Source organism: Equus caballus, chromosome 13 (genome assembly GCF_041296265.1).
Source record: "Equus caballus isolate H_3958 breed thoroughbred chromosome 13, TB-T2T, whole genome shotgun sequence".
In the NCBI taxonomy this organism is placed as follows: domain Eukaryota; kingdom Metazoa; phylum Chordata; class Mammalia; order Perissodactyla; family Equidae; genus Equus; species Equus caballus.
Window position 1 is genome coordinate 28691700 of NC_091696.1, and position 21332 is coordinate 28713031.

Genomic DNA, 21332 nt, shown 5'->3' on the forward strand with positions numbered 1-21332 from the left:
ACAAGCTACTTCAATTCTTCTTGGTTAGAGGACAATGGCCTCTACCCTCGGAGGTCTGCCACTTTTCAATCTATCTTCACTCTCACAAAAAAAAGTATCTTAAAAGATGAAAACCTGAACATCTCATTATCCTGCTTGTAATCTTCCCACTGTCCTCACAGGTTTTGGTATGAACTTGAATTTCCTTAGGTCAGCCTCCAGAACCCAATGAAATCTGGTCTTTGTTGGTGTCTCTCTAGGTTTATATGCCTTCATTTCCCCCAACCACTCATATCCCAATTAAATGAAACTGCAAACACTCCACGGGAAAGCATCAGGCTAGTTCCTGATTCCAGGCCTTAGCACATCATGTTCCCTCGGCTTAGAAAGCACTAACTCACCCGCATCTGGCTGACTCTCACTTTATATTAAAACCTAGTGTTACTTGTAAAACACTACACTCAAATTCTGATATTTCAGTGTCTTTCTACTATGTCCTCACTACCATAGCACTTACAATGTATTCATCTTTGCATCCCCAACAACTGAACAAAGCTGGCATGAGGTAAATGTAATCTGCAGGATAAATGGAAGAAAGAGCTAGGGCAGCCCTGACTTCTAGGAGGAATTCAAGGGAGAGACAACTGTTGAATACTGGGGAGACATGGGGCAGGAGTCTATGCTCTGAAAGCAAGGTAACCACACTCCAGATACTATGAGAACCCATCCACCTACTCTGAGCTTTTCTAGTTCCAGAGGTCCATGTCCCAAATATTGTGCCAAAACCTAAGCAATCTGTGCACAGAAGATCCCTTTTAGGGACCCAAAGTTATTTACATATCTACCTAAGCTGATTCTTGAAGGCAAATTCTTCCTTTATCCTGGCAGACATAGCTGTACATCTAGAAAGATCTCAGAATGAGAGCTGGGACTGAAGGCAAGGCTGCAATTCTTAAGAACTAAATGCCTCAAGCCAAAAGCTAAAATGATTAAAGAAGTAAATGCTTTGGGGAATTAACATTTGGGGGGAAAATTAAATGGGCCTTAGGGTCAAATGACTTCAAGTTGATTCTCAATACTACCATTTTTGCTGAATAAAGCTATGAAGTCAAATAAAACATGGTTCCTACCATACCCTCAAGGACTCTAGTTTAGGTATTTAAGCAAATTAATGGAGTTCTAGTTTGCACTACTAGAACTGACCAGTTAAGGGTTATTATCTTGAATCTCCTCTCCCTGAAAGAATGGTAGAGGAAAAACTCTATCAGAGGATATTCAGATATAAGGATTTAAGAACACTTCAGCAGTTTCTATGATAAATGTGATTCCTGTCTTAAACTGCACTTCCTAGTACAAGATGGTCCAGGTCTTGAAGGTATATGGCAAGCAGCACCCTGAGTCACCAGGCACTAAGGCCAAATGAATTCAATGGGCTGCAATAGTCAGCAACCTAGCAGAGAAGTCAGGCCCCAGCCACAGTGAAAGAAGCCTGCCAGCCCCCTCTACTGGTTCTTTGTAGAACAACACTGCCTGCAGAGACATGATAACCTTTGTAAAAAACCTGGAGTGTTAATCTGTCCCAGGAATCAACCATTTAATGAAAAGTAGACACTAAAAGATCACAACAGACTTTACAAATCCTCAAATATAGGATCACAGATGGAAAAAGGGAACTGCAGATAATCTTTCTCTGAATATTATAGTCTGCTTTAAATTTATATAGATTCTAGCTAATCATGAATCAGCTTACAAGGCAATTCCTACTTGTGAACTTCTTGAATGGTAGCCAAGTGCATATCTGTAGCAGAAAAGATGTAGGGATTGGGAAGCAAATCAACAGCCCAGACAAATACTTAGAAAAGGTCTTAAAAATCAACCATTAGGGGGCTGGCCCCGTGGCCAAGTGGTTAAGTTCGCGCGCTCCACTGCAGGCGGCCCAGTGTTTCGTTAGTTCGAATCCTGGGCGCGGACATGGCACTGCTCATCAGACCACGCTGAGGCAGCGTCCCACATGCCACAACTAGAAGAACCCACAACGAGGAATACACAACTATGTACCGGGGGGCTTTGGGGAGAAAAAGGAAAAAATAAAATCTTCAAAAAAAAAAAAAAAAATCAACCATTAGGACTTTCGTTGTAGATGAGATCTTACAAGCCCCCTAAAGCCTATCCTTCTGGTGATTATAACAAAAAAAACTAAGGACAAAATACAAAAGCAATAACCTGAGGACTGTGAAAAGAAAACAAAGGTAGGTGGACTGGAGAGAGAAACAAAACTTGAAGAAAGAACTAGTTGGTGTGGGGGACGGAGGTGAGGTTTTTTTCCCCCCTTTTCTCTCACAGCCTTGATCCTCAGGCCTGCACTTAGCAGAGCTACAGCAGTAGCTAAAACTCCAAGAGAAATTCCATCTTTTTGGCCACAAGATTGGGGAAAAGGGCCCTTGAGATCTGGAGATTTCGGTGAAGCTAACAACTCGAGGGTCACTCTCCAGGGAGGCCTGGCAGGTGTAGACAGGAAGGGAGCCCCTGTGGTTCAGAATGCCAAAGAATATCTTTTCCCCTCCTTTTCTCTTTTGTTCTCTCCCTGCGTGGGCCCAAGGGTGGCACCAGTAACAAGTGCACACATGGGCAGCTAAAACTTTGAGAGAAACCTAGCACTTGCAGATAGAAGACTGAAAAAAGGGGGCCCATGTGGGCCAGAGAATACAGGGGCAATCCCAGAGAGGAGAGGTAGAAATGAAGATTCTCCTAAATTTGAGTAGAGATGAGGATTCTCCTAAATTTGAGTATCAACCTACACAAATCCTAGGTTTAGCCTGAGCTTCATGTGCTGAACAGCCCCAAAACAGCATGGAGCAAACAGACTCAGCACAGCAAAGACACTGAGAAGTGAACAAGTTACATTACCACTCCAGTCTCATGCAAAACAGACCCAAAGCTACAGAGCAAAGGTTTTAAAAACTAAACTGACATTGAAATCCTTGCCCTCGGAAAGCAAGACAGACTTCAGGTGTGAACTTAACTGAGTTGACTGCCTGCTAAAAGAAATTTTAAAAGCAAGATTAAGCAGAGGCTTTTAACAGGACCCAGAACCTAAACAATATAATATTCAAATTATCCAGGATACAATCTAACATTACCTCCATGAGGAAAACATGACTCATTCTCAAGGCAAAAGATAATCAACAGATGCCAAATTTGTGACAATCCAGATGTTGGAATTATCAAAGACTTTAAAGTAGCTATTTATAACAACATAAGGTAAAAGTAAACATTCTTGAAATGAATGGAATAATATAAGTTCTCAGGAAAAGGACAGAGATGATAAGTAATATACAAATGGAAATTTGAGAACTGAAAAATATAATACACAAAATGTATTATATTAAGCCACTGGGTGGGCTTAATAACAAAATAGAGATGACAGAAGAAAGAGTCTGGGAACTTATAGATAGATCAATAGAAATTATCCTTTTTGAACAACAAAGAGGAGGGAAAAAGGGAAAAAATGAACAGACAGGATTCCAGGAAACCGGCAGAGTAGGAAAAATCAGGAATCTGCCTCCCCACCACCTGGAAAACAACTGTCTAGACAACCAGACCTAAATGTAAAATGCAAAATTACAAACTCCTAGAAGATAATGTAGGAGAAAATCTAGATGACGCTGGGTATGGCAATGACTTTTGATACAACACCAAAACCACAATCCATGAAAGAAATAATTGGTAAATTGGACTTCATTAAAATTAAGAACATCTGCTCTGTGAAATACAATATCAAGAAAACAAGAAGAAAAATCACAGACTGGAAGAAAATATTTGCCAAAGACACATCTGATAAAAAACTGCTGTCCAAAATATACACGTTCCTAGGGGCCAGCCTGGTCGTGTAGCGGTTAAGCTCACAGGTTCCGCTTCTCAGCAGTCCAGGGTTCGCCAGTTTGGATCCCGGGTGTGGACATGGCACGGCTTGGCACACCATGCTGTGGCAGGCGTCCCACATATAAAGTAGAGGAAGATGGGCATGGATGTTAGCTCAGGGTCAGGCTTCCTCAGCAAAAAAAAAGAGGAGGACTGGCAGCAATTAGCTCAGGGCTAATCTTCCTCCAAAAAAAAAAAAAAAAAAACACAAATTCCTAAAACTCAACAATAAGAAAACAACCCAAGGCCAGCCCCATGGCCTAGTAGTTAAGTTCAGCATGCTCTGCTTTGGTGGCCCAGGTTCAGTTCCTGGGCATGGACGTACACCACTTGTTTGTGGCCAAGCTGCAGCAGTGATCCACATACAAAATAGAGGAAGATTGGCACAGATGATAGCCCAGGGTGAATCTTCCTCAGAAAAAGAAAAGAAAGAAAGAAAATAACCCAATTCAAAAATGGGCAAAAGGGGCCAGCCTGGTGGCATAGTGGTTAAGTTTGCATGCTCCAATTGGGCAGCTCAGGGTTTGCAGGTTCGGATCCTGGGCACGGACCGAGCACCACTCGTCAAGCCATGCTGTGGCAGCATCCCACATAAAATAAAGGAAGACTGGCAATAGATGTTAGCTCAGGGCCAATCTTCCTCTCAAAAAAAGGGGGGTGGAGGGGGGGAAGATCTGAACAGACACCTCGCCAAAGATGATATACAGACAGCAAATAAGCATACGAAAAGATGCTCTCTACATCATATGTAACCAGGGAAATGCAAATTAAAACCATGAGATACCACAACACACCTATCAGAAAGGCCAAAATCCAGAAGACTAACACCAACAAATGCTGATAAGAATGTGGAGCACCAGGGACTTTCATTCATTGATAGTGGGGATGCAAAATGGTACAGCCATTTTGGAAGACAGTCTGGTGGTTTCTTACAAACTAAACATGCTCTTACCATATGATATAGCAATTACACTCCTTGATATTTACCCAAAAGAACTGAAAACTTATGCTGACAAAAAAACCTACACACAAATGTTTATAGCAGCTTTTTTTGATAACTGCTAAAATTTGGAAGCAACCAAGATGTCTTTCAGTAGGTAACAGATAAATAAAATATGGCACATTCAGACAATGGAATTATTATTCAGTGCTAAAAAGAAATGAGCTATGAAACCATAAAAGAGACATGGAGGAACTTTAAATGTGCATTACTAAGTGAAAGAAGCCAATCTGAAAAGACTACATATTGTACGATTCCAACTACATGACATTCTGAAAAAGGCAAAACTATGGAGACAATAAAAAGATCAGTGGTTCGCAGGGGTTGTGGGTGGGGAGGGAGAAATGAATAGGTGGAGCACAGAGGATTTCCAGGTCAGTGAAAATACTCTGTATGATACTATAATGGTGGACAGATGTCATTACACATTTGTCCAAATCCACAGAACGCACAATACCAAAAGTGAAACCTAAGGTAAACTATAGACTTTGGGTGATAATGATGTGTCAAAGTAGGTTCATTGATTGTAACAAATTTACTATTCTGATGGGGGATGTTGGGAGGTTATATATGGGTGGGGTAGGGGGCATATGGGAAATCTCTGTACCTTTCCCTTAATTTTGCTATGAACCTAAAACTGATCCAAAAACATAAAGTCCAACAACAAACAAAAACAAATGATTCTGGGAAGGTGGCAGAGTAGCAAGCCCAGAAATCTGTCTTCCCATCTAGACAATAAGTGCACTGGCAGAATCTGTCTGAAAAAGCTATTTTCGAACTCTGGAGTCTACTGAAGGGTTAGAATTTCCAGGAGAAGGCCTGGAGGGTAAATTTCAGTTAATTATGGTCAGTTTTAGATCTTAGCACAGTGGCAGCTACCCATCTCACAACTCCAGTGACAGACAGCTGTGCATGTGTTCCTGAAGTAACTTACACACAACTTGTGGAAGCTAGAGAGGGCAAAAAGGACCCTGCTCTCCAAACATCAGGATCTGTGCTTTAATCACTGATTGTTGCTTCTGACTGCAGGCAAAGGGGCAGTGGCCATTGTTGTTGCACCTCCCTTCATTAGTGAATGCTCCTCCAACTCCAGCTCAAGTGACTTCTAGGAGATTTAAAGGGCTCTTTTCTCTACTCTTCACTTTTTCTTCTTCCCTAAAGCTCAGACACTAAAGGCTAGGACATTCAAAAACAACTACATATACAGGGAAAATCAGAAAGGGAGTGCATATGGCTAGGGAAAGGGGCAAGCTCAGAAAAGACCTGAGAAGACTTGAGTTCATATCTCAGGCTGATCCTTGGCACAGAGCCAGCCTACTGTAATTTAAAAAAATGAGCGATAAAAACAGTATAAAAAACCAGCAGGCCCTGCAGAAGGAACAGAATCTAATTTCCAGAGTTACCACATTATTAGAGGAAATGTCCAGTTTTCAACAAAAAATCACAAGGTATACAAAGAAACAGGAAAGTATGGCCCATTCAAAGGAAAATAATAAAGCAACAGAAAACGTCCCTGATAAAGACCTGATGGTACATCTACTAGACAAAGGCTTTAAAACAACTGTCTTAAAGATCCTCAAAGAACTAAAGAAAGATGTGGAGAAAGTCAAGAAAACAGCATATGAACAAAATGGAAATATCAATAAGAGAAGAAATAAAAAAGAAACCAAAAAGAGATTCTGGCACCGAAAAGTACAATAACTGAAATGAAAAACTCACTAGAGGGATTTGAAGGCAACTTTGAGCAGGCAGAAGAAAGAATCAGCAAACTTAAAGATTGAACAATGGAAATTATTGCATCTGAGGAACAAAGAAAAAAATTCAAGAAAAGTGAACAGAGCCTATGGGATCTGTGGAACACCATGAAGCCGACCAACATATGCATTCTGGGAGTCCCAGAAGGAAAAGAGAGAGACAGAAAGGGGCAGAGAGAATATTTGAAGAAATAATGGCTGAAAACTCCCCAAGTTGATAAAAGACATGAATATAAACATACAAGAAGCTCAATGAACTTCAAGTGAGATGAACTCAAAGAGATTCACACAGAGACACATTATAATCAAACTTTCAAAAGACAAAGAATCTTGAAAGCATCAAGAGAGAAGCAACTTGTCATATACAAGGGAACCTCACTAAGATTTCTCATCAGAAACCTCAGAGACCAGAAGGCAGTGGGCCAATATATTCAGAGTGCTAAAAGAAACACACTCTCAAGCAAGAATCCTATATCCAGTAAAACTGCTCTTCAAAAATGAGGGAGAAATTAAGACATTCCCAAGTAAACAAACACTGAGGGAGTTCATTATCACTAGACCTGCCTTAGAAGAAACGCTCATGGGGCTGGCCCCGTGGCTGAGCGGTTAAGTTCACACACTCCACTTCAGTGGCCCGGGGTTTCGCCAGTTAGAATCCTGGGTGTGGACACGGCACCACTCACCAAGCCATGCTGAGGCAGCATCTCACATGCCACAACTACAAAGAGCCACAACTAAAAATACACAACTATGTACCAGGGGGCTTTGGGGAGAAAAAGAAAAAATAAAATCTTTAAAAAAAAAAAAGACGAAACGCTCAACAGAGTCCTACTATATGAAATGAAAGAACACTAGACAGTAATTTGAAACTATATGAAGAATTAAGCATTTTAATAAAGGTAAACACAGGGCAATTATAAAAGCTAGAATTATAACAACAGTTTGTAACTCCACTTTTTGTTTTCTACATAATTCAAGATAATTTAAAATAACTATCAGTTTATGTTTTGGGGCACACAATGTATAAAGATGTAATTGTTTTATATCAACAAAAAAAGATGATGAGAGATGGGGATGGAGCTGTAAAGAAGCAGAGTTTGTGTATGTTATTGAGGCTAAACTAATATAAATTCAAATTAGAGTGTTATAACTTTAGGATATTAAACCAGGGGCTGGCGGGAGAGGAGAATGGGGAGTTATTGTTTAATGAGTATAGCGTGTCAGTTTTGTAAGATGAAAGGTTATGAAGATGGATGGTAGTGATAGTTGTCCAATATTATAAATGTATTTACTATCACTGAACTGTACATTTAAAGATGGTTAAGATGGTAAATTTTATGTTATATATATTTTACCATAATAAAAAAAATTGAAAAGAAAAGTAATCCACTTTCCCCACACCATTTCCTGACTATGCCACTGAGTGGATATGGGCAGTATCACAAAAGACAAAGCAAACAGAAAATGATACACCATGCAAATATTAACTCAAGAGTACACATTAAAATAAGTTTAACTAATGAAATTACAATAAAATAGCACATCAAAGTACATTATTGTACCACTTAAAATCATCTCATATACTGTGGTATTACCTGTACCATACTTGGAAAACACTAGATTTCATGGTTTCTAAATGCCTTTTGGCTCCAAATTCTGGCTTTCTCACCTCTCAATAAGAATTCAGCCAATGGAGTCATTCAGGTAGAATGACTGCTCTGATTTAACAGATATTTCTGAGAATCTAGCTAACCAAATATGCTGTTCTGGAAAGACAAAGCTTGATGATGCAAGAGCTGAAATGCCATTGGAAGCACTCAGCCACCATACGGTGTGGGGAGTATATAGGTGGCCACAAAAGAGATATCAAATTTGAGGTTGGCCTTTTCACTTTTCCCTCAGGAAAAGATCAGTGATTCAAGCTTTAGAATCATTCAGCAAAGGACTTGTAAAGGCCACCTGAATCTTGTATATGGCTGTGAGATGAAGTCAATCAAAAGGAGGTACAGTCATGTGCCATATAATGACGTTTTGGTCAATGATGGACCGCATATACAACGGTAGTCCCATAAGATTAGTATCACAGAGCCTAGGTGTGCAGTAGGATATACCACCTAGATTTCTGTAAGTACACTCTATGATGTTCACATGATATTGCCTAAGATGCATTTCTCAGAATGTACCCCCATCATTAAGCAAAGCATGACTATATTATAAAATGGTACTGTCCAACATGCCGGCTACACTGACTATAGATGGCTATTAATATTTAAATTTAATTAAAATTAAATAAAACTAAAAATGCAGTTCCTCTGTTGCACTAGGCACATTTCACATGATCAAGATGCATGTGGCTAGAAGCTACTGTGTAGGACAGAGCACAGGAATATTTCCATCACTGTAGAAAGTTCTACTAGACAAGACTGTTCTGTTGTCTCTCTTGATAAATAGTCTACAGAGGAGCCATTGATAGGGAAAAAATACAGTGAGAAGGTACAGTCCAGCTGAAACAGCTGCATAAACATGCACGTACACACATACAACCTTTATAGTCTGAGATCTCTGTCTTTGTGAGAATCAAAGTAGATCTAGAGGAAAAGCGATGCATCATTTTCTTCCCTTCCCCAAGTCCTGATCCCCTACTTGCGATTCTATTATCCAAAGCTTTTTGTGTCAGTAGGGTGAGACATGCTCCAATAAGGGAGCTGAGGGTGATAAGTATATAGATTGTTTGAAAAATGTTAATATAAAGTTTCCTTGTCAAAAAAAAAAAAAAAAAAGAAGAAAGAAAGAACAGAACCCTGAGGACCTGTAGAACAATTACCAAAGTTCTAACAGTTGTGTTTTTGGGATTCTGGAAAGAAAGAAGAAAGAGATTGTGGTAGAAAAAAAATTTCAAGCAATAACATTCCAAAACTTCACAAATCTGATAAGAAACAAAAATGTACATAATCAAGCAGCTCAGCAAAGTAAAAAAAAAAAAAAAATCAAAATTTCAAAGCCAAAGATAAGAAAAAATATTGAAAGCAGACAAAAACAACACATTACATATTTGTATGACCACAGATTTCTCATCAGAAACTATGGCAATCAGAAGATACTGAAGTAACATCTTTAAAGTACTAAAAGAAAAGACCACTCAGCCCAGTGAAACTATCCTTCAGGAATGAAAGAAAATAACAACATTCTCAGCTGAAAGAAAACTAAGAAAATTTGTAGCCAGCAGATCTGTTCTAAAAGAAGTGCTAAAGAAGTTAGTTCTTCAGGATGCAGTAAATGGTAAGAAATAAACCTGGAACTTAAGGAATGAATGAAAAGCAAAGTAAGTCGTAAAATTCTAAGTAAACATAAAAGACTATTTTTGTCCTGTTAAAGTCTTTAAAATATGCAAAGTCTAAAAGTATATGTTAAAAGATTGCTAAATACTATTTTCAATGTATGTAGATGTAATAAATATGACAACTATAACACAAAAGGGAGAAGATAAAGGGACCTACCTACATTCTACTTAAAGTGGTAAAATATTAACTCTATCTGGACCTTAAATGGTCAGGTATGCATATTGTTATCCCTACAGCAACCACTAAAAATTAAAAATATACCAAAAGATATAGCCAAAAAGCAAAAAGATAAATTTTTAAAGACTAAAGAACAAGAACTATATGAACTTCTTAATAGACACAAAAAAAGCAATTGACAAAATTCAACATCCAGTCATGATAAAAATCTCAGCAAACTGGGGGCTGGCCCAGAGGCATAATGCTAAGTTCAGCACACTCCCCTTTGGCGGCCCAGGTTCACAGGTTCAGATCCTGGGCATGGACTTACACCACTCATCAAGCCATACTGTGGCAGCAACCCACAAAGAAAATAGAGGAAAGACTGGCACAGGTGTTAGTTCAGCGCTAATCTTCCTCAAGCATAAAAGAGGAGGATTGGCAATAGATGTTAGCTCAGGGCCAATCTTCCTCACCAATCAATCATTGAATTCATCATCTCAGCAAACTGAACTTCCTAAACCTGGTAAAGGGCATCCGTGAAAAACCTAAGCTAACATTATATTTAATGGTGAATGACTGAAAGCCTTCCCCTAAGATCAGAAACAAGGCAAGAACATCTGCTCTTACCATTACTATTCAACATCATACGTCAACATCACGGTCCTAGCCAGTGCTTGAGACAAGGAAAAGAAATAAAAGGCATAAAGATTAGAAAGAAATAAAACTGTTTGTATTCATAAATATCATGATTGTCTACATAGAAAAATCCCAAGGACTATCCTAAAAAAGCTCCTAGAACTAGTAAGTGGATTTGGTGAGGTTGTATGTCATAAGATCAATATAGAAAAGTCAACTGTATTTCTCTATATTAGCAATGAACATCTGGGAATCAGTACTATTTACAATAGCACCAAAAGTTATGAAATACATAGGCATAAATCTAAAAAATTGTGCAGAATCTGTATGCTTAAAACTACAAAACAGTGATGAAAGAAATTAAAGTCTTAAATAAATAGAGGGGCTGGCCCTGTGGCGGAGTGGTTAAGTTCACATGCTCCACTTTGGTGGCCCAGGGTTTCACCGGTTCAAATCCTGGGCGCAGACGTGGCACTACTCATCAAGCAATGCTGAGGCAGCATCCCACATGCCACAACCAGAAGGACCCACAACTAAAAATACACAACTATGTACTGGGGGGCTTTGGGGAGAAAAAGAAAAAATAAAATCTTAAAAAAAAAATCTAGAGCTAACAAGACACTCAATGGTGAAAGATTTAATATTTTTAAATAAATAAATAAATAGAGAGACACAGTGTTTTCATGGATTAGAAGACTCAATATTGTTAAGATATCAATTCTCCCCCAAAACTTATCTATAGGTGTAATACAATCCCAATCAGAATCCCAGCCAGATCTGTTCTAGATATCAACAAGCTGATTCAAAAATTTATATATGTGGACTGTTGGTGGGAATGTAAATTGGTGCAGCCACTATGGAAAACAATACGGAGGTTCCTCAAAAATTTAAAAATAGAACTACCATATGATCCAGCAATTCCACTTCTGGGTATTTATCCAAAGAAAACAAAAGTACTAACTAGAAAAGATATACGCACCCCACGTTCACTGCAGCATTATTTACAATAGTCAAGATAAGGAAACAACTTAATCATCCATTGATGGATGAATGGATGAAGAAATTGTGGCAAATATATATACTATGGAATATCATTCAGCCATAAAAAAGAATGAAATCTTGCTATCTGTGACAACATGGATGGACCTCGAGGGCATTATGTTAAGTGAAATGTCAGATGAAAAGAATACTGTATGATCTCTCATATGTGGACTCTAAAAAACAAAAACAAACAAACCAAAACCAAGCTTACAGATACAGAGAACAGATTAGTGGTTCACCTCCAGAGGCAGGAGGTTAGGGTGAGAGAAATGGGCAAAGGGGGTCAACGACAACAAAAAGCAAATAAAAATCGAATAAAAAAATTTATATAAAAGGCAAAGGAACTAGACAAGCCAAAACAATTTTGGAAAAGAAGAACAAAGTTGAGGAACTCATTATTTGATCTCAACATTTAGTACAAAGCTGCAATGATTAAGACAGTGCTGTACTGGAAAAAGGACAGATCAGTGGAACAGAATACAGAACGAAGAAACAGACTCCACAGATTTCTTAGAAAACTACAAAGGCAATTCAATGAAGAACGGATGGTCTTTTCAACAAATGATACTGAAGCAGTATGAAATCTATACACACAAAAAAATGAATCTCAAGCCATATCTCACACCATACCCTCAAAATAGATCATTTCTATAAGAAAATATAAGAGAAAATCTTTGTGACCTTAGGTATGGCAGAGTTTTTTAAATACAACATCAAAAGTAAGATGCATAAGAGAAAAAAGACAAGACAAACTTGACTTTATCAAAACTAAAACCTTCTGCTCTGCGAAAGTGTTAAGAAAATGAAAAAACAAAACATAGATTGGAGAAAATACCTGCAAATTACATACTGAACAAAGGACTTATATCCAGAATATAAAAATAACTCTCAAACTCTGTAAAAACAAATAAAACAATAAAATAACGGGCAAAAAATTTGAATAGATACTTCATCAAAGAAAGTAAGTGAAATAAGAACAAGAATGATGCTCAACATTACTCATTATTAAGGAAATGCAAATTAAAACCACAATGAGATACCATTTCAAACCAAATATGAACAGCTAAAATAAAAAATACTAGGAATACCAAGTACTAGCAAAGATAAGGATTAAGTGGAACTCTTACATTGCTAAGGCAAACACAAAATGGTGCAGTCACTTTAGAAAAGAGTTTGGCAATTTCTTATAGAGTTAAACTTATTCTTACTAGATGACCCAATAACTCTTCTTCCTCTTCCAAGAATGAAAACTTATGTTCACACAGAAATTTGTATGAGATGTTTGTAGTAGCTTTATTCACAATTGCCCAAAACTGGAAATATCTCAAATGTCCTTCAACTGGTGAGTGAATAAACAAACTGCAGTACATCCATAAAATGGAACACTACTCAGCAATAAAAAGGAACAAACTACTGATACACGCAGTAACGTGGATAAATCTCAAATGCATTATGCTAAGTGAAGGATGCCACACTCTAAAGACTATGCACTATCTGATTCCATTTATATGACTTTCTGGAAAGGGCAAAACTGTAGGAAAAGAAAACACATCAGTTGCCAGGCTCTGGACATGGAGAAGGAATTAATTACAAAAGCCTAGAATGTGGTAATTTCTGGGAATGATGGAACTGTTCTGTAATGTACATGGATTGCTTACATATTAACGACATGACAAATCATTTTAAAAGGAATATTTATATAATTCCAGTGTTGATTCTAAGATTTCTAGGGTGAAAAGTTCCCTTTTTGGCTGCTGGAAAGGAGTAGCTCTATTCTTTTTCCCCAGAAGAAAAAGCTCCTTCTTAATGCCCAAGCAAGGACATCCAAAGGGCCCACTGGGTCTACTACCTTGACAGCTTTCTCAGAAAAACTATCTGAAACTTTGGTTAAGCTGGAAGAATTCACTACTGGGTTACTGCTTACTATGTGCCTGATTTGGGGCATGTTTGTAACTAATCTAAGTCTCAGTTCTCTCATCTAAAACACTGAGTGGGTTGTCAGGATTAAGTGAGGCACTTATATAAAACAGTCAAAATCTTAATTCTCCTACACTTACACACTCTCTTCTCCTCTTTCCTTTCCCTCATACTCTATAGAAACATTTCCATTGAAAGTTAGCCTATTCTCCAAGCTAACCTCCAATTTCTGAACCATTTGATTATTTGCACTGCTTACAATGGTTTTCAGCTAGAAGAACAGGCCAGGCACGATCGACTACTTCAAAAACACTGCAAATATTAGCTATAATGGTTGTACCTAAGGCAGGCAACAAAGCCACAAAACCAAAGAGGATTCAGTGACTGCTCTTTTCATTGTAACACAACCTGCTTCAAGTCTTTTTTATCAACGTTAAAGGTCACAACGGTCAAAAAAATTCCGACTAAACTAGTGATTTGAATAGACTACACCTTTAGGCGCTCTCACAAAGTCACCCTTCCTGCATCTTGGTCTACCCCATTAAAAGTATTTGGAGGAAAAATAACTCAAAGAGGTGACAGATTGATTTACTTAGGTTAGCTTGAATGAAATGATTTCATCATAACAGGTAGAATAACAGTGCTTTATCATTCAGGAATCAAAACCAAAGATAGCCAAAAAGGAAAAAGTTAAGCCGGAAATCTAAAGCAATGGACTCAGATATCCTCATTTGTAGTAGAGGCTATATAGTAGCAGCAGTCCATTAGGTTGCTGTGAAAATTAAAATTAAACGAGAATGCTAAATGCATGGAACACTAAATGGGCTCAATAAATGGAAGTTATTGTCATTATAAGGTGAGATGTAAAACTTCCCTGGTTTAATTTGATATAATTTATACTGGCTTCCAATAAGGAAGATCTTCTGTGATCCACCCACTGTTTCAAACGAATCTTCCTTAAAGCTTCTTACAAAGGACAAGAATGGGGGCCAGCCCTGTGGCCCAGTGGTTAAGTTCGCACACTACACTTTGGCAGCCCAGGGTTTCACCAGTTTGGATCCTGGGCACGGACACGGCACCACTCATCAAGCCATGCTGAGGTGGCATCCTACATAGCAGAACTAGAAGGACCTGTAACTAGAATACATAACTATGTACCAGGGGGCTTTGGGGAGAAGAAGAAGAAGAAGAAGAAGGAAAAAAAAAAAGACTGGCAAAATGTTAGCTCAGGTACAAATCTTAAAAAAAAAAAGTATAAAACTCTTAAAAGAAAACATAGGTAAAAAGCTTCATGACACTGGATTTGACAATGATTTCTTAGATACAATGCCAAAGGTACAGGGAACAAAAGGAAAATAGACAAATTGGACTTCAAAATTAAAAACTTGTGTATCAAAAGACACTATCGAGAGAGTGAGGGGCCAGCCCCATGGCCGAGGGGTTAAGTTCACGTGCTCTGCTTCGGCAGCACAGGGTTTCGCTGGTTCGGATCCTGGGCGCGGACATGGCACTGCTCATCAAGCCATGCTGAGGTGGCGTCCCACATGCCACAACTAGAAGGACCCACAACTAAAAATACACAACTATGTACTGGGGGGCTTTGGGAGAAAAAGAAAAAATAAAATCTTTTTTTTTAAAAAAAAAAGAGAGTGAAAAGGCAACTCACAGAATGGGAGAAAATATTTGCAAATTATATAGCTGATATGGGATTAAGATCCAGGACAGACAGAAGACTCCTAAAACTCAACATGAAAAAAGAAACAACCCAATTTAAAAATGGTGATAAAATTTTGAATAGATATTTCTCCAAATAAGATTATAAATGGCCAATAAGCACATGGAAAGATGCTGGACGTCACCAACCATTAGGAAAATGCAAAACAAAACCACAATGAGATAACACTTCACACCCAGTAAGACAGCTATCATAGGGCCCCGCCCAGTGGTACAGTGGTTAAGTTCGCACGTTCCACTTCGGCGGCCCTGGGTTCACTGGTTCAGATCCCGGGTGCCAACATGGCACCACTTGGCAGGCCATGCTGTGGTAGGCATCCCACGTATAAAGTGGAGGAAGATGGGCACGGATGTTAACTCAGGGCCGGTCTTCCTCAGCAAAAAGAGGAGGATTGGCGGCAGATGTTAGCTCAGGGCTGATCTTCCTCAAAAAAAGAAAACAGCTATCATCAAAAAAAAAAGAAAATAAGGGTTGATGAAGATGTGGAGAAACTGAAACCCTCACACACTGCTTGTGGAAATGTAAAATGGTGCAGCCACTATGGAAAACAGTATGACAGTTCTATAAAAATTAAAAATAGAATTATCATATAATCCAGCAATTTGACTACTGGGTATATACTCAAAAAAACTGAACACTAGGTCTCATAGAGATATTTGTACACTCATGTTCATAGCAGCATCTATTCACAATAGCCAAAGGGTGGAAGCAACCCAAGTATACACTGACAAACAAATAGATAAACAAAATGTGATATACACATAAAAACGGAATACTGTGCAGCCTTCAAAAGGAAGGAAAATCTGACACATACTAAAACATGGATCAACCTTGAAGACATTATGCTAAATGAAATAAGACAGTCACAAAAAGACAAAAACTATATATATTTAGAGCAGTCAAATTCAGGAGACAGAAAGCAGTGGTTTCCAGGGGCTAGAGAGTGGAAAGTATGGAGAGTCTTTATTTAACGGATCCAGAGTTTCAGTTTTGCAAGATGAAAAATGTTTTGTGGATGGATAGCAGTGATCATTGTATTACAACAATTTGAATGCACCTGATGTCACTGAATTGCACACTTAAAAATGGTTAAAATGATAAAACATTATTAAGCAATATTGAGATATTTAAAAAAAGACAAATACTGTATGATTCCACTTTTATGAAGTATCTAGAGTAGTCAAATTCATAGAAACAGAAAATAGAATAATGGTTGTTAGGGCTGGAGTGAGGGGGAGTTGGGGAGTTGTTTAATTGGTATAGAGTTTCAGTTTGACAAGATTAAAAGTTCCGGATATTGGTTGCATAATAATGTGAAGGTATTTAACACTAATGAACTGTACACTTAAAAATTTAAGATAGCATATTTTATGTTCTGTGTGTTTTAACACAATTAAAAATACAACGAACTATACTCATACACACACAGATAACACACTTGCAAGATGTTTGTCTTCAGAGTTCATTTGGAGAAGAGAGGCAGGGGAGAAGTGCACTTAGTTTACTGATAGTGTATCAACTCATGTGCCTGAAATAACACCAAATGGTTCCTCCAAAGAAAATTATCGATTATCCTGAATGAAACGACAAAAGCTTCTGGGATTTATCAGCTCTGGAATTAATTCTAAAAGACTAGGACTAGTTTTCTTCTCATGGAAACTCTTGATCTAATTTGTAATGATGCTTTTAATTCCTACAAGCTTAACTTATTTAAGAAAGTCACCAAGAAAAGTAATCAGGCTCTAGAAGAGCAGGCAGAATATTATCAAGCCATTTTTGCCCCAAGCAAACACAAACATCAAATGACTTAAGTGATAAACTTTATAAAAAGCACTTTAATTTATGAAACTCATTTTTCAACCAATTTGGTCTGAACGCTGGAAGCGGGTGATGGGATAGGTCATAGAACTGGGACTCAAAAAAAATATTTTGAGGGGCCAGTCCAGTGGCGCAGCGGTTAAGTTCACATGTTCCAATTCAGCAGCCCAGGGTTCGCTGGTTCAGATCCCGGGTGCGGACATGGCACCTATTGGCACGCCATGCTGTGGTAGGTGTCCCACATATAAAGTCGAGGAAGATGGGCATGGATGTTAGCTCAGGGCCAGTCTTCCTCAGTGAAAAGAGGAGGATTGGCAGCAGTTAGCTCAGGGCTAATCTTCCGCAAAAAAATTTTGAGATTAAAAAACCCACTAAGTTCTGTCCCATGGCTCTAGAAGGATCCCAAGTCTAAGTTTCAGTTGTCTCACCTATGATACCATGATCCTACTATAAAAGAGCACCGTGTGCTAAGTATAACTCAAAATCCAGCTCAGTATAAATACACAGTTGCTGAGGATGGCTTTTGTAAGCTATCATTCTCATTACGTGTCATTCTTTTCCTACTTAAGATAATTTTTACTTACTTGGTCAATTTGTGGCTTTTCATTGCTGTGAGAAATTCTCTGACAATTTCAGGACTCTGGTGCCTGCATGGTGTTTTTGATATGTATTTTAATGTCTACAAAAAAACAAAAAGGAAAAAGCAAACATAAGATAAAGAACACTGAATGACAAAAAGGGAAGGCAATAGCTATAATCTAACATTCTAAAATATTGTTTCAAAAATCTTCTATAAAACAAATGCCTTCAAGAGAATCAATCTTCAGATAATAGGAATTCCTCAAAAAGAAAACCAGTAGCTAAAAACAGGAAAAATAATGAAATTTCAGAAGAAAACTTTTCGCATCTTGAAAGAAAAAACCTAATCTAATAATTGTGTTATCTTATTTCAAGTAACTTTTTTAAAGACAGGGAACTCCAAGAATAAAATAAATAGCCATGAGTCCATATGGATATAAATGACGGAATAAATAAATAAATGGATGAGAAGGAACAATTCTCTCTTACAGAAGAATTCTAACTATTAAACCTAGAAGAAATGAGAGAAATAAATCACCATTAGACAATTGCACTGTAGCAATAATTACTGTAGGAAAGACTCACCAATGAATGCTAAAATGGGCAAAAGCTGAAAGAAGTAGGATATTTGCATAGTCTCAAAGCATCATTCCCAAAATATTTAGTAATTACTATGCTGGTTTTAACATATGTCCTCAAACTCTTTGATCTCCCTCTCTTCAAGAGGTGAACCCTAATCTTCTTCCTCTTGAATGTGGGCAGGACTTGGTGACTCCTTTCTAATTACAGTTAAGCTTGGTTAACGACAGGGATACATTCTGAGAAATGTGTCATTAGGCATTTTGTCACTGTGTAAACATCATAGAGTGTGCTTATGATGCCGGCCCTGATATCAGTTCCCCTACATTAAACCCAGTATATATGGGGTTAAAACCAAAGCACTTTTTCCCTGCTTACTCCCTGGCTCCAGAATCTACTATCCTCCATGGAGACAGACACGGCCAAGGACAGCGACCTGGATTCCTTATCATCTCCTCCTCCCTGCAAGCAGCATCCCAAGGCTGAGCAAACGCAGGCTGATGGGAAAGCTCCAACCAGCAAAGCCACTGACTGCCCACCCCCCCACAAGCAGCCACATTCCTCACAAACCTTTAAAACTCCTGGCCTCCCATCTTGCAGGGAGAGGAGATAAAACGAGACAAATCTGAGGGCTCACTCTTGTCTCCTGGTTGATATCATCCAAAATAAAAACCCTTTCCTTGCCATAGCCTGGTGTTCCAATTTTTATTTGGCTCCTTTTGTGTAGTGGGTAAAGAATCTATGTTTGTAGGCACTAACACTTACACAAACCTAGGTGGTTTAGCCTACTACACACCTAGGCTATATGGTACTAATCTTATGGGACCACCGTATTATACGTGGTCTGTAATTGACCGAAATGGCCTTACACAGCGCATGACTGTAAGAATATGGAAATGGAAAAATAGTAGTAACTTTAGGGTAGAGAAACCAGGCCTTAACCAAATGATCAAAGTTAACAGCATTAGTAATAACACACTGATATCATTTACCCTATATCATGCAATGAGAAGGGCACATCATCTCTGTGGTATTCTTCCCCAAAAACCCCATAACTTCAGTCTGGTCATGAGAAAACATCAGGCAAACCAAAATCGAGGGACATTCTACAAAATACCTGGCCGGTACTCTTCAGAAGTGTCAAGGTCATGGAAAACAAGGAAAGATTTAGGACCTGTTAACAGTTTGGAAGATACTAAGGAGACATACGTAACTAAATAGAAGATGGTGTTCTGAATTGGACCCTTCGACAGAAAAGGGGCATTACTGGAAAAACTGGGGAAATTCTAATAAAATCTTTAGTTTAATAATATGTGCCAATGTTAATTTCTTAGTTTTGATAATGTTATATAAGATGTTAACATGGTTATGTAAGATGTTAACATTAGGAAATACTAGGGAAGGGTACATGGGAACTCAGCACTATTTTTATAACTTCTGCAAAACTATTTCAAAATAAAAGGTTTTCATTATTTTTTTTTAAAAGAGGGAATCCCACTTAGACATAATCGGAGAGGAATTTCAAACCTGAAAAATAAACGGTAGCCTGAAGCATCTAAGTAGAGTCTCTCAAAAGTGCAAAAATCACGCTGGTCTCAGACTTTTCCATAACAACAAATACTAACTGACCAAGAAATACCTGTAGAGCCCTGAAGAATAAAAGTTGAACCCAAGAACTCTCTATTCAGAAGAGTTGTCACAGACAAGAAGACTAGAAATATATTCTCAGGTATAAAAAGTCTCAAAACACTTAGCACCACAATAACTTTCCTTCAGGAGTAACAGAGTGGCAGTGAGCTTAAACTGATTAAGTGTGTAGTTAATAGTACTTGATAGTTTGAAATTTGGTTATAAAACTAATTATGAAAAAACATTTTTTTCTTCTTTGAAAGAGATGAACTATATAACGTAAAAGAACATGAATGAATAAATGAAGGATAGGGTTTTAAACATATGATTAAATGAACAAAACTGGATGGAGAGGAATGGTGACAAAAGTGCTAAACCTCTCATTTTCCTTAACGGGGATTACAATAACTTACTTCAAGTTAAATAGTATCTTTGAAAGATAAAGATGATTAAAACCAAATCCTCCTAGAAACAAAAATCAGAATTAGAAGAATATAGTAAGAAAACATAAGTTAAAATGACAGATACAAAATCATACATCACATATAATAAATATAATGGCTTACATTTTCTTTTTTTAGGACAAAGCATAAGGTTGGGAGAGAATGCAGCAAAATGTGAACAGATATTAAAGTTATTAATTACCTTTGCTTTCTTCTTTAAGTTTTTTGGTACTTTCTAAGTTATCTACAATAAAAAATATCACTTTTTGTGTACTGAATAATTTGGCTTTGCCCAAAGAGAAGGTTTGGCTTTTGCCCTCAGCTTCTGGGAGGTAATCTCCAGACTCTTAGGATGTTATACCTCATAGGAGTATCCTTGCCTGGGACCTTAGGTCTTTCTGGATAGTCTTAACAATGTGACTTAGGGTAGGGGCTTTGGGTCATACTGTATCAGTCAACCTGGAGGCTGAGATAAACTACATGGGCAAGCAATCATTCAATCATGCCCATGTAATGGAGTCCCTCAAAAAACTCTGGACATGGAAGCTCACCTGAGCTTCCCTGGCTGGCAATATTCTATACATATTGTCACACACCAATTTTGAGAGAGAAATGTGTACTAACTCCACATTCAGAGGACAACGGAAGCTCTGCATTTGGTATTTCTCCTGGAATCTACTCTGTTTGTTTCTTCCCTTGGCCAATTTTAATCTGTCTCCTTCCCTTGTAATAAATCATAACTGGGAATATAATAGCTTTCAGTGAGTCCTGTGAGTACTTTTAGTGAATTATTGAACTTGG

The 21332-nt window shown here is 38.0% G+C and overlaps 1 protein-coding gene across 9 annotated transcripts in view; it reads right to left on the reverse strand.

The window, feature by feature from the left end:
* The window catches only part of CRCP (CGRP receptor component), a 43769-nt gene that overhangs the window by 12809 nt on the left and 9628 nt on the right, over positions 1-21332 (reverse strand). For 5 of the 9 annotated variants that reach the window (XM_001493542.7, XM_070231810.1, XM_023655538.2 and 2 more), the window contains one exon: positions 17886-17980. In XM_001493542.7, coding sequence (XP_001493592.3) covers positions 17886-17980 — 95 coding nt within the window. Of the gene's footprint in view, positions 1-17885; positions 17981-20501; positions 20554-21332 lie in introns of all 9 variants that reach the window. The other 4 variants (XM_070231809.1, XM_070231807.1, XM_070231808.1 and 1 more) reach the window with 1 other exon arrangement.